At 54.0% G+C, this 13697-nt stretch overlaps 1 protein-coding gene across 4 annotated transcripts in view; it reads right to left on the bottom strand.

Annotated features, from left to right (window-relative positions):
• Positions 1 to 1433: 1433 nt before the first annotated feature.
• SNX27 (sorting nexin family member 27) overlaps positions 1434 to 13697 on the bottom strand; it is a 42310-nt gene continuing 30046 nt past the window's right edge. Inside the window, exons 11-14 of one of the 4 annotated variants that reach the window (XR_003256332.1) lie at positions 13382 to 13441; positions 10849 to 10911; positions 8245 to 8465; positions 1434 to 6106 (exon numbers count right to left, since the gene is read on the bottom strand). Coding sequence is in view for 3 of the 4 variants with exons in the window: in XM_026083654.1 (XP_025939439.1) it covers positions 6059 to 6106; positions 10849 to 10911; positions 13382 to 13441 (171 nt within the window). In the remaining variant the exon portion in view is untranslated. Of the gene's footprint in view, positions 8466 to 10848; positions 10912 to 13381; positions 13442 to 13697 lie in introns of all 4 variants that reach the window. The other 3 variants (XM_026083655.1, XM_026083654.1, XM_026083656.1) reach the window with 3 other exon arrangements.

Raw genomic sequence — 13697 nt, 5'->3', positions numbered from 1 at the left:
ATGGGCAGCGGGTGCTGCGCGCGCGGCCTGGCCCGGACGGGGACGCGCCTGGCGCTGCACACACGTGGCCCCCACCGGCACACGCCCGGCCACGCACGGGCACRGAGCGGCCAAAAGCGGGAAACGCTGGGCACTGTACGGACTTGGAGTGGCCAAAATTGGGATGCGCCCGGAGCTGTACAGACGTGGAGCAGCCAAAACTGGGATCGGCCCAGAGCTGCACGGCCCGATCAAGATTGGGATGCGCCYGGCGCTGTACGGACACGGAGCAGCCGAAATCGGCCTGCGCCAGGCACTGCACAGCACAGCACGGCCAAGATTGGGATGCACCAGGCACTGTACAGACACGGAGCTGCCAAAATCGGCACATGCCCAGTGCTGTACAGACATGGAGCAGCCAAAATAGGGAACTGCCAGGAGCTGCACAACCCAGCCAAGATTGGGGTGCACCAGGCACCGTACAGACACGGAGCAGCCAAAATCAGGATGTGCCCAGAGCTGTCCGGACACAGAGCAGCCAAAACTGGGATACGCCAAGAGCTGCACGCCTGGCACGGCCAAGGTTAGGATGCACCAGGCGCCGTACAGACRCGGAACAACTGAAATTGGGATGCGCTCGGTGCCGTGCAGACACAGAGCAGCCGAAATCGGGATTTGCCAGGAGTTGCACACCTGGCACAGCCAAGATGGGGATGCACCAGGCGCTGTACAGACACAGAGCAGCCAAAATCGGAATGTGCCCAGAGCTGCGCAGACACGGAGCGGCTGAAATCGGGATGCGCCTGGCGCTGCACAGATGCCCTGCGCGGGGGCCAGGCACCATCGGGCCCCACGTTTACACCGCGTTGCTCCCTGCTGTAAATAATTTCGTTGCAACGTGGCTGCAGTGCGGAGGTGCCCGGCCGTTTCTCTTTTCTTCTCTCTCTCTTTTCCCCCGCTTTTGGGGGGTTTGTTACCTGCTCATTTGGTTTAGAGGGTGGGACAGGGGGTGGGGGGGGAACGACACAGACCCCCGGGAGTTGACGTCTGCGGTTCAGACACCAACGCTTAACTTATTTGCTATTTATTGCGGTTACTTTGGATAATTTAATTTTTTTCTCTTTTTTTTCCTCCTTTTTTTTCTGTCTAAATAAAAGAAGTTAAAAAAAAAAAAAGACTAAAAGAGCCACTAAAGCACCTACAACCGGAGCACACAGCTCGTGACACCCTGCCCAGCCCCAGGGCGAGGGGCACAGCGGTGCCTGCGGAGCACAGCCGGGGGCTCTCGCAGGCACCCAAGCACCCACAGGGGGTGGGCAAGAGGGGCCCAGGCGTCTGAGGGGCACCCGGCCCTGGGGCAGGGGCTGCGGCCCGGCTCCCTGGGGCAGCAGGTACCAGGTAGGGTCGCCCACACCCGACAGAAGCAAAGGAAGAAGGCACCAACGTTGTACAAGTAGTTTCATCAATAAATCAATTTATTTAAAAGAATATGTTACAATTAATTACACTAAGTGACTTTACCAAACAATCTGAGTGGTTAGCTCTAGAGAACAAGGAATGAAACACTGTTAGCAGTTCGGGGGAGGGAGGAGGGGGCTTTTTTTGTGTGTTTTTTTTCTTTTTCGCCCCCATTTTCTTCACATTTCTGAATCACAAATAAAAAATACGAGATACTGCAGTGAAAATACAATTAGAGTTCTCTCAAATAAATTAAACAGGATGTGCATGGCATTGAAATCGGGGCGGGGGGGGGGAAATCTTACAGGCTCAAAATAAACCAAAAAAAAAAAAAAAGGGGGTCACAGGGGTTTGTCAATTTGGCAGCAGGCAGGTCGTCATCACCCCGTCCCCACTGCCCCGGCGCGGGGATCCTCCCTCGCACCTACAGCCAGGCCCGGTGGGTGAGTTATTGCTGAGGACTGGCGCTTTTGTTGCACGGATGAGCCACCGCTGCAGGGCCCTGCTGGGAGGGCGCCGGGCTGGCGGAAGCCAAGAGCTTCAGCCTGCAGGCGAAATGCCCCCAGCGCGACGCTGAAGAGCGGCTCTTCCTCCTCCCCCGGGGCTGCTGACCACCGCAGCGGGGKGGGGGGGGAGCGGGACCGCAGCCCCCGCTCCCCCACGGCCAACAAAAGCACTGAATTTGGGCAGCGGTTGAAGGCAGCGGCGGCAGCTCTCCGTGGCGCTTCCTGACCTACTTACTCGCGCTCGGCCTAAAGGAGCGGGTACAGGCCATCGATTTCTATTTTCTCAAGTTAAAAAAAAGAAAAAAAAAAGAAAGAAATCTGAAACCTAAACACAAATCTGCTTTGCATCAGACCGCTGAAACCCCCCGGCGCGGCACGCACTGAAAGCCTGCGTGAGCTGTGACCAGCCTTGCGATTTCCGATGGGTTGAGAACGGCAGAAAAACCACCAAAATCTACAGCTGTGCAGGGTTTTTTAAAGAAAAACAGACCTGTTTTTGCATTTTAAGCGCACACAAATCCAGCGTTTGGGACCAAAGCAACCTTAAAGGATGCGCTGGCTCCTGCCCCGAGCCCCGACTCCGCCGCGCTGGCGCTCGCTCCCACCGCGGGCTGTTTAAACGTTACGGGGCTCCTAAGGACAACATCCCGGGGGGAGGCGAGAGAGGTGGCAGAGCACAAATCCCATTACACTAAGTGACAGGCAAATTCCCTGCTTACGGCCCTCGCTTTTGCTCTCTTCCGAGGCCCGGCTGCAAGCCCTGCCGTACAGCAAAGGAGCCGGAAGGATCTTCAACGCAAGCTGGGAATTTAACGCTGAAAACTCTCCAAGGCCGGGAGATGGGGAGTAACCAAGCGACGCAGCAGCTGGTTCAGCCGCGGCGAGGAGCCGTTTATGGGACAGCATCCCCCGGGGATTTTAAGTCGCCTTTTCCTTATTCCTTAAGCTCCCCAAGCAACCCTGGAGAGAAACCAGGGCTCGGGTCAGGCCGCTAAACTTGACTTGCGTTGAACACGCTGAACGCCTGCCGGGGAAGGAGTGTGAGGGACACCAGGGCCCTGCACAGCACCGGTGCCTATTGGCAGCTTGGGCCCATCCCACGGCTCCTCCGAGTCTCGGAGGCGCCGGACACAGAGACCGGATGCTGCGGGAGTCGCTGCCCGCACCGAGCCTCAGCCGCCCCGGCGCCATCCCGGTCCGAGCGCGAGACGCGCCAGCACCTTCCCGACATGAGGGGACAAGAGCTCAGAGGGTGTCCTGGCTGCAGGAAGAGTCAGATTTCCTTGGGGAAAGGGAGACGAGAAAAAGAAAAAAGGATAGCAAGGTTCATCAGAGGGACYGCACGAATGAGTGTGCCCGGCTCTCGGCACCGCCACGGCGAAGGAGACCGGTCCTGGCAGCACAGCTTTTCTCAACCTCTCCCGACATACCAGTAAGAGGGACTCGCACCCCATCTACGCCTTGAAATCACACCCCTCCTCCCAAAACACAAAGCCAAAGAGGGAAAACACTGCACTAAGCAAAGGTGCATTTGGAAACGTTTGAGCGCTTGCAACTCGGCATCGCCCTCTCCCATCCAACTGCACCGGGAGTAGGTACACGCATGCACAGCTCCGACTGTTCACCGCCGGCACCCGCCTGTTCCCTACTCCACATTTCCGTTTTGTTCCTCATGGCGGGGGAAGCGGCAGAATTAGCATGGCTTCAACATTAAAAAAAACTGCACAAAACTGCAGGTTCCCTCGGGCATCTATAAAGGTACAAGCCTGTAGTGTCAGGAGAAACTGGTCCCCCAAACACCCCCAGCATCCAAGCAGCTTAAATGCACGCCGCGGCCRCAGGCTTCGCCGGAGCTCTCCGCAGCTCCGACATCACGTGCGAGAGATGCCCGTCCACGAGACCGGGTAGTGATTCAAGGGGAGAGCAAGTGAAGCCTAAAGGGCACAGGACAGGGGGAAAAATCACAAGCAAATACCTTGCAAGGGACCACGCAAAAGGCAGCAACGCAAGGGGGAGCAGTGCTGAGCCTAGACTTCAGCTCCGCTAAAAAGTACTGAGCCCCAAAGCCCTCAAAAATGGCTTGGAGGGGCTTTCCTCAACCAGCCACAACTGCCAGAGCCACGTTCGAGCTGGAAAACGCAGCAGGGCTTTGCAGACGTGGCAGAGGCTTTACACAGGCTCCTGCTCGGGGCATTTGCGGACGCTTGGGCGATAGTGCTGGCGGCTGATGCTCAGCTCTAGCGAGAAATGTCCCAGCCCGCTGTGTATCCCAGTGCTCAATGTCCTCCCAGTGCAGTTTAAAGCCGCTATTCGGGGCCGACCGTTTGCTTTTAAGCACAGGGTTACGCARCAGCTTACCCTCTGGGCTTTGGTGAGGTGCAAGCCTGCAGTGCAGGCGGCCAGGTTGTGGCAGGTACAGGCTCGTCGAGGCCGGAACCCGCACCCGAGAGGAGCGAACGCTCGCCTCGGCTTAGAGAAAAGCCCCCCAAAGCTCATTAACGAGAAGGGAAACTAGATTTCTACCTCATTTCTTCTTGCTCGCACTGCTCAGCCACTTGAGTCCCTTGYCAGCAAAGTCCCAGGTTCTCTTGGGGAAACACTGCTTGCCACCTTGGCTGAAACYGGCTGTTTCTGACTCCTGGAGTGACCAAAAAAGCCCAGGGGGGTCTCACACTACCATCAGGCCTAGCTCTGTTTTATCTGGGTCCAAACGGGCCGCTATTGCTAGCCACGCGGGGCAGGACACGAGCAGACAGCGACCCTTCCCCAGGCAAGGGAGACAGATGCGCTGAGCTGCGTGGACTGTGCAAACCCACCTCGAATCCCTCAGGTCCTGGCAAGCYGCATCCAGCACTTCTCCCAAGCGGCACAGAAGGATGGGACAGGAGGGGGGGGGAAGAGCAGCAGCAACTCACGGCAGCCCGGTCTAACGCCAGGATCCAGCCCTATTGCCTCCGAGCTTTAAAAGGCACTCGAAAAGCCAGAGCGCGCACGTCACTGTCACCCTGCCCAGCGCCGGCTGCCAAAGCAGTTCAAACCCTCAAAGCAACAGAGGGTTAAAGGGCTTCCCCCCTCGTGGAGCGGCTCTTCGGCAGAGCGAGACCCTCACGGGGTGGAAACCCCACCAAGGGGTCAGGAGCCAAAATACATGGGCCAGAACCAGGCCAGGCCCGCTGGGCTTTTTGGCCCAGAATTTCACTCCCGGTAGCAAAGCGCAGAAGAGATCAGGAGGGTCTTTCCCAACTTTCAACATGCCTCAGGTCCAACCCTGAGACCCAGGGCACGTGTTCAGCCCCAGAGCGCTAATGTCCGTAGGGTTCGGATCCTGCAATCCCCAAGATCCAGCCTTGCCCAAGCCAGCTGTGCTCCCCTGGCGCTGACCCCGCTCTCGCTTCTGGAGGTGGACGTTCCCCACGCTCACTTAAAAGTCCGTGTTAAAAAACACCAAACCAAACCAAAACACAAAAAACCTCCAAGGAATCCAGAGGGAAAAAAAAAAAGTCAGAAGCTTGTAAACGTGTAGAGGTCCTTTTGCCAGGAGAGGTATTTCCCTGTAATGTTGCTTTTTTTTTTTTTTTTTTTTGCTTTTTTCTTTTTTCTCTAAAGTTAGTTCTTAAAAAAACACAATGGGTTCGAAGGACAGATGCGTGTAAAAACGCAAGCTTAAAAAAGGTACTGCCACTGATATGAAATTTTAAAAGAAATATATATATGTATATACGTGCATGGTATTTGTATATATAKMTTTTTTTTTTKTTTTTTTTTTTTTTTTTTTACATACATACATATATATGTCTGAACAGTGCAAATGGATGACATTTCTATTTCCAGTTGTAAAAAATATAAGTACAGTCCATCCTCTAAAATAGGACCCAAGTGGAAAGGAAAGAAGAGACAGAACACCCGTGGGTGGATTTCAATTGTCATCGAACACTTTGCTTTTCCCTTCTTTTCTCTGCTGAGCCTGCCATTTGCCTACTTGCTTAATTCCATAAACATGAACTTCACAAATGGTATTATTATTAATAATATTTAGTTTAAGGGCTTTAATACAATAACAGTTTTAAGTGTTAATTTGGGGGGGGGGGGGGGTTACGTTCTTCCGTGACGAGGGGCTAAGTGGCCGCGTCCCTCTGGTGTGACCTGACCATCTGAAAGATATTCTGAAAGAGAAGAAAAAGGACATTAAAAGCACGACGTCACCCAGGAAGAGCTTCCGGTTTTGACTTTGCTGCCAAGCTAAACTCCAGCCCTATCTGTGCCCTCTCCGGGAACGGCCTTGCAGCCTCCCTGCGGCAGCCAGCGTCCTCCAAATCGCCTCTTGCTCTTCTCTGGGATTTCACCCCAATGCGGTGTTCGGGGCCAAGCAGCCTTCCTGGGACTGACGCACGTCCCCAGGGCTCGTACCCTGGGCTCGAGCTTTCCCGCTGCCGTAACCCTGCTTGCTCTGTGCTCCCTGTGGCCGACTACGCTAGGGGAGAGCTAGGGACAGCCAGGTCCTACAGAAGCAGGTTGGAAAGGAGACTGGATTTATACGACTGTTTTGAGACCGAGATTTGCCACAGCCCTGTGTACGGAGCAGGCCACGAGAAAACACGCATCGAAAGGGTGGCTCAGGAGAGCCATCCACCAGGTCAAGCTGAGCTGGGATGATCTTGCTGCCCTCTTTTTTTGGGGGGCCAGGGCTTTTTCAGCTCAGATCCAGCCGCACCAACTGGGCAGAGATCTCAGAAGGTGAGGGAACATCCTGCTGCATCCCGCACGGCCCACCGGCGCACATGAGCATGACAGCCGCGTGCTCCCACGTCCTTGGGGTGGGCTCCATCTCCACCATCCAGGCAGAAATCCACAGTCAGCCCTGCTCCCATCCACCCGTGGTTTTTTGGGTGTTACCTTCAGTGTTTTGGTACCAACCAGCCCCACAATGAAATAAAGCAGCCTGCTCTGCTCCCCTGCGTCACATAAGGGTCCACGCAGCATTTGGGGCTGTGCTCTCCTCCTCCAGCTTCCCAGCAATCACTTCATCTAGCCAGGACAGATGCCACAGCAAACCCGACACCACTGGGCTGGAACTGACACGGCTGTGGCATTCATCAGCCCTCGCAGCCCACCCGTGGGTCCCAATTCACAGCCGCCACGGCAAGGTCAGCACCAGTCACCTGCCCTGCTCCAGCTTGAGGAGTAAGAGATTGCAGATTTTTGCCTTGAACATGGCGCTGTGGAGAAGGCAACATGCCGGGGGGGTGGGGGGGAAGGGGTGTCACCCAAGCTCAGGACAGCACGGGGAAGAGGATGAGCTGCGGGTTCAGACGCAGCGCATGGGGCTCCTGCATTCCCAGCGTCTGGGGCTGCTGCTCTGGAGGAGCACGGAGCTTGCTAGAGAGCCCTCGATCTGACCCATCCGTGCTCCTTCTCCAGCACTAATGAATCCTCCCACGCGCACAGGGCAGTGACAGCCAGATGAGAAGGCAGATAATGCCCTGCAGGAAACTGGCTCAGCCTGAAGGCTGCAGCTCAAGCAGGAGATTAAAACAGGGCAGGAAAGAGGCCAGGAGCAACCCTGGGAATCGGACGGATCCCCTCCCAGGAAGCCCAGTTCTCTCCTGGCACCGCAAAAAAAAGGGCCCCCTAAAAAAGGGGCCAGAGGCTGCAAATAACCCAAATTACCATTGCAAGACTTTCTCCATTTTCATAAGAGCTAACCCAAGCCGAGCAGCTCTGTTGTCGCGAAAGGAGGACGGAGCTTTTCCCCTGCACCCAGCCTGCGGCAGCTTGACCACCGGTAGCATCAGCATGGGGAGAGGTCAACCCACACCCCACCAGCCAGGCCCCCAAGCAGAGCAGGCCTTGACCCGTGATTTACGCAGAGATTACGCTCAGGGCACCATGGGAGGCATTAATCGAACCAATCTTCCTTGAGGTAGAAACCCGGGGCTCCTCTGGGAAAACCACTAAAACCTCTTGCCTTGAGAGGCTATTTTGAGRCAAAGCGGAAGGCACGCATGGAGCAGCATAGCTTCACACCACCAGCTTCACCCGCACGCTCCTTTCCGTGCTAGCTGCGGCAAAAAGCTGAGGCTGGAGCAACAGCCAGCTGCTAAATCCAAAACGCTGTCTTCAGCAGCAAACCCGGAGGCCCCTCTTTCTCCCAGTCCCCTGCGGCTCTGCCCCACAGCATGGTCTCCATTCCTCAACTTCACCCACGAGGTTCGGACTGCTCACGTTCAAGGCATCCCGCTGTCCCCAAACGGAGCCCGTCACCTGCAGCAAGCCAGCCTTATCACCAACGAACTGCATCTACCTCAATCTTTCTGGCCAGCCTCTGCCCTCGGAGGGGGTTTCCCTGCACACAACGGGAGCCAACGCGTCCCCTTGGCGCCTGGCACGAGAAGAGGGGGACTGCGACAGTCAGACAAGCGGCACGCCACGAAGAGCCAGGGTCTCATTTCTCAGCAGGACTAACAGATGAGCTCAGCTTCAGAGCTGCTCTTCCTGAGCACACCCAGCGTTATCAGCCAGCATCTGCGGTTTGGGAGGCAAGTCAGCAGTTTACAGAGCACTAAATATATCTGTAAAGTATCTGCCAAGTTCCATCAATCTTTTTATTTTACACTTGGGAGAGAAAATTACTAAGTGACTGGTCAGAAATGCTCTTGATCTGGAATTAACCTTCCTCCCCTAGTGCTCTTGCCGGGATTGGTGGGAACAGCTTGCCAGCAGCTCGGGGACRCACCATGCCCTGAAGGGAGAAGGAAGCCACAACAGCGACTGCTGAATTTTGGGGTGGTGCGAGCTGCGGCAGTGATGTGCAAAACGCACTCTGGGGAAGACACCAACCCCGAGCTCAGGAGCCAAAGCCGAGAGCCTCTCTCATTACACCAAGCAAAATCATGCAGACTTATATAAATTGAATGGGAGAAAAATCTATTTCCCTGGCAGGGAAGTAATGGGATGTTTAGCACTGAGGAAGAACCAATTTAAGAAGGAAGGAAAAGCAATTCCCCTGGCTTCCATTTACAAATCCATTATTGAAACACCCCTCAATTCAAGACCCCAGGAAGAGACGTCACGGGCCACGGGGGAGATGCGATGCTCAGCAGAAGTTTCTAGTTGTTCCTTGACAAACCATCGAGAAACAGCCACGGCAGGAAGCAGAACCAAACCCAGCCCAAGCCACAGTGGGTTCCTGCTGCAGTGGGAACCCGGCTGGCGCAGAAGTGGCTGCCGGTTGGCTCCGATTGCTCCACGTGGTTTGATTCGTGCTACGGCTGGAGCGAGGCACAAACTGCCACTCACACGCCCCAGCGTCGGAATAGGGGTAAGTAACTGCCATCGCAGAGGCTGTTCCTTGCAGCCTTTTCCCCACCACAGGCCTCATTCAAAGGCCACCTGAGCTCAGTGCTAAGACCAGGGCCTGGTTCGCAATCTCCAAGCAAACTCCTCTTGGTGTCTCCAGGCCTCGTAGGGAAGGGATTGTCCAACATCTGCTTTTAAGTTTGACAGGACAACACAGGAGCATGTATGAAGGTGTGCACACAAGCGTTGCCTATTCCACCTCCGGTGCAACCCATGCAACACATACTCAGTGTTTTGGAACTACAGGGGTTACCCTGGGGAGCATTATTGTGCAGAATTTGTTTGGCAGAGGAAGTATTTCTCTGGAAGGGAGGCTCTACCCCCCCATGTTTCACTGCACAGCCCAGTTTGCTCTTTTCTGGACAGGTGACACATCCTGCACGGTCTACTGCAGCTTTTTGCTCAGTCAAAAAGGGGTTCTTACCCTGTTTTGTCCAACACTTTCTAGCTGAGACTACACCGTAATCAATAATTCCTAGACAGGAGAAGCACCTACCAGCACCACTGGGGTTAACAACCTTCTGCCTTGCTAAACACAACTGTGCTTTATTACTCACAAGTTAAATAACCTGCAGCTATTTCAGAGGCCTGAGCAAAGAACTAAAATTTGAAGTGGGAGAACAGCAAAGCAATGGGCACACAGTCACAGAACAGCGGTTTTGAATCCCCGCAGTGAAAGCTACAAGCCTTTGACTCGCAGAGAGGCATCTGCAGAGATTACAGCTCTTGGCATACAACACTACATTAGTGCATTAGAGCATTAGATGACTCTCTGCAGGTCACGTCCATGTGTATGCTACAGCATAGGTGCTGGCGTAAAAGCCTACAAGAGAATGTCCTAGAGACAGGCAGATGACATTCATGGATGTTTCATGGTGCATCTTGAAGCAACTTGAAATTTTTAGCTTTGAAACCTGTCCAGATTTAATGCAAAAATGGACGGGCAGAGAGCAGCATGAGGAGAGAGGCGCATTTATGAAGTGCTATAACACAAGTGTTTTTGCTCCCCACTATTATAGTAGCGCTGAGAACGGCATTTGTCAATCCCTAAAGGTCTTTGCTCCACCACTGCAGAAAAACAAAACAGAAACACCACACACCACTAGTCTGCAGCTTCCAGGATTAAGTCTTTGGTCCTTTAAAGGAAGTGCAGAGCCAAAGCATTTGTCCCCTTGACAGCTGTGCACCCTTGCCCTCTCACAGGGGGAGGCGAAGGGAGCCGCAGCTCAGATCTTAACCATCAGTTGTAGCATCATATTCCGGGTCATCCAAACATTGGCAGAGTCCAGGAGACAGGCAAGTCAGGACCAAATATTTCTAGTGTCAGGAGAGAGGGCTTTAAGTGCAAAGCCCTCTCTCATCCCATCAAAAGCAGCAGTAGGATATTTTATTTTGCGGGTTCCCTTCAAGAAGGAGAAGCCACTATTAAAGGACACTGTTCTACACTAACAGGAACTGGAGCAGAGAAGCAGGAGAGACACTACATCCGCAGCGCAGCAGCCAGGCTGGCTCAGAGAGCACAGATGCTGTTTGTTTTCAGCCCAATTACCTTGCTGCACATATTGTCTTTACTGCAGTTCTTGTTATCCTTGTCTGTTGCTTCCTCCTCCACCTTTACAAGGGAAAAAAAAAATAAAAAAAAGGATATAAATAAAAAGCAGAGCCCAGGGGGGGATGGGAGGAGACTGAACAGCTGCTGTTAGAGCGGCCGGGGGAGCATCAGGTCAGGATGCAGGGTGCTCTGCAGACCTCGGGGGGGTCTGTCTTGCACTACATAAACCAACCCATCTCCTAATCCATCACCAAATCACACTGTCAGGATAAGGCCCCACGAATGACAACTGCCCATGCAGAAGTGCACAGCTAACACCGTTCTGACTCCAGGGCAGAAGGAGCTCACAGACGGCACGTAAAGCAACAGCGTTAACAAGGCCTCAGCAGATTCGTACTGCCGAGTAACAGGCTGAAAAGGACAGTGCTGGACAGTCAGATATGCAGACCGGTGTCTCCCCCCTCACCACGCAACTGGTGACAGCTCTGTGGTTTGGCGCGTGGAGCCCTGAGCTGCACAGAGCTCCAGGCTGCCGCTGTTCTTCCCCAGCACGCACCCAAACCCGGGAAGAGCTATGCATCCCAGCCTGCCTGTCTGTCCAGCAATATCCACTGTGGATACGGGGAGCTGGCGTTCAGAGAATTAGCCAGGCAACCCACTTGAGCAGCTTCTGCTTCACAATCCAAAATGAGACCCAGGAAAAGACTTTGTTCCTACACAGGACAGAGATGTTATGCCCAGCAGGGACAYGAACTTCGGAGCCAAGTTCCTCAGCTCCATACATGGTGCACAGGGAGCTTTCAGTGCTTTACAAAGCCAAACTGTGAACCACACACTATCGAGCCTCTCTGCCTTCCTTCTGCAAGCCTCAGGGCCAGGACAAAGGAGGTCCTGACTCTGGAGGGACCCCTGACCACTGCTCCTGCGATCATCCAGAGTCACCAGAAAAGAGGACTGCTCCTGGGACTCCACAGACTCCGGAGCATAGCACAGCACCAGGAGGTTTGCTCATCCCTACCTGCAGCCTGGTGGTCCAGTCACCTGCAGGAGGTTCAACTTCAACCCCTCAAGTTAAGGCAGGCCAAGAATCTGTTTATTATTATTATTTTTTTTTTTCCTGGAAAACTCTGGGTTTGTATTCCTCCATCCCACTGCTATATCCTCCAGTGAATATGGTTGCTGCGCTTCGCACCTAAACCTATGCTGTCTGCATACCTTGGACATACCTCCTGCACCCCAGCACAGTGCCAACCCAGATCCCAGCTGGGCGGGGGATGAGCATCAACACCCCTGCCCCAGGCCAAGGCATAGCAGGTAGGAAACTTTCAGATAAAGAAAAAGGGAGGCATCATTTCCACTTAGGAGCCTCCAAGATCAGGCAGCTCCAGGGCAGATTGTCCTGGATCACTATTTCAGACTTGCTGCATTTACTCTCTAGTTTAGGTACCCAAATCCAACGGCTGGCAGAAACAAGCCATCAGCAGAAACAGGAGTACCGATGCCATTGGCACTGACCAGATCAAGGGCAACGAGAGAGGATCCAAACTCCAACAGCTGCGTATCTCATCCCTCAAGGGAGGGCAACATCTCGGGGCAGCAGAGAGTCAGGGGTAACATGTTCCTAACATGGCACTGTAATTCAGTAGCCACACACATGGCTAACGTCAGGCCAGAGCACCCCAGGGCTGGCTAAGCAAACCCCGCACGCTGCTTTGCCAAYTCTCTTCTGCCTCCTCCACGTGAGCTAAGCAGAGGGGAGCAGTCCCTTGGGATGACAGATGTGGGGCAATGCAATGGGACAACACGGAGAGGCTGGCAGATGGACACAAGGTGATAAAATGTCTCCCTCAAGTGGGAGGAGAGAACCCAGATGAAGCACAGCAGCRGGGGATGAAGCACACAGGTTGACTGGCTTGCTTATGTCTCCCCATCCAGGGCAGGAGCCCAGCACATCCAGAGCCAGGTCTAAATGGGGCAACGCCTCTCTCAACAGCTTTGACAGCAGAGGACTGAGCAGGCATCTCAGGCTGGGATTCAGAGAAAAACTAAAACCCTCTCTGCACTTCTCAGAAGCTTTTTGCTGGAGGCTCTCACAGCCCTTTCTGAATAATTCAGCAACCCGCATAATCCTTCTGGAAGACAGACATTTTGCCATCTGCATTCAACAGAAGACACCAGGGAGCGACTGGCCGCAGTCACACAGCCTGGAAACTAGTTACCCTGGTCAGTCACACCTGCACAAGGCTCTCCCAGCAACGGGAGCAACAGTCCAAGCTCGGGAGCTCCTTGCTTTAACTGCAACATGAAACACTCCACCTACAGACAGAGCCCAGACCTTTGACAACCAGCTGGTCTAACGCACTGCGCTCCCAGGAGACCCAGTATCACTGCTCTAAGTGTTCAACAATACTCCCCATACCAGTTTTCCTGTCTGAGCAGCAAGCCACTGTTAAGGCTAAGCAGGAACACTTGTCAGTAAAAAGCTGACTGTAAAAGGCGAAGCCGTTTCCCTGCAGTTACGGGTTCTTACCTCCTTCCTCCACTTGAGCTCGCAGAAAACCCGTTCGAAGCACTCGTGCATGTAGTTGAACTGCAAAGAGAAAGCAGCCATCTCTTAAAACAACAGCAGCAAGCAGTTCCAGACAACTGTCTCTGCCTCCAGCCGGATGGGAGTCTGGTGCTGGTAGCCCTGCCTACACTGCTGTTGGAGCCAGACAAGGCTTCCCGTACTGCTGGCTCCCCCTGGTGGCCACCTACCTCTTAATCTCCTCTCGGACTTGGAACTGGAGAATGGGACACTTAACTCCAGTCTCTAAAAGGAAAATAAGCAGGCTATAGCCTCTCTT

The sequence above is a fragment of the Apteryx rowi genome, unplaced genomic scaffold, assembly GCF_003343035.1.
Source record: "Apteryx rowi isolate R43461 unplaced genomic scaffold, aptRow1 scaffold_610, whole genome shotgun sequence".
Lineage (NCBI taxonomy): Eukaryota > Metazoa > Chordata > Aves > Apterygiformes > Apterygidae > Apteryx > Apteryx rowi.
This window is presented reverse-complemented; position numbering and strand designations above follow the sequence as displayed.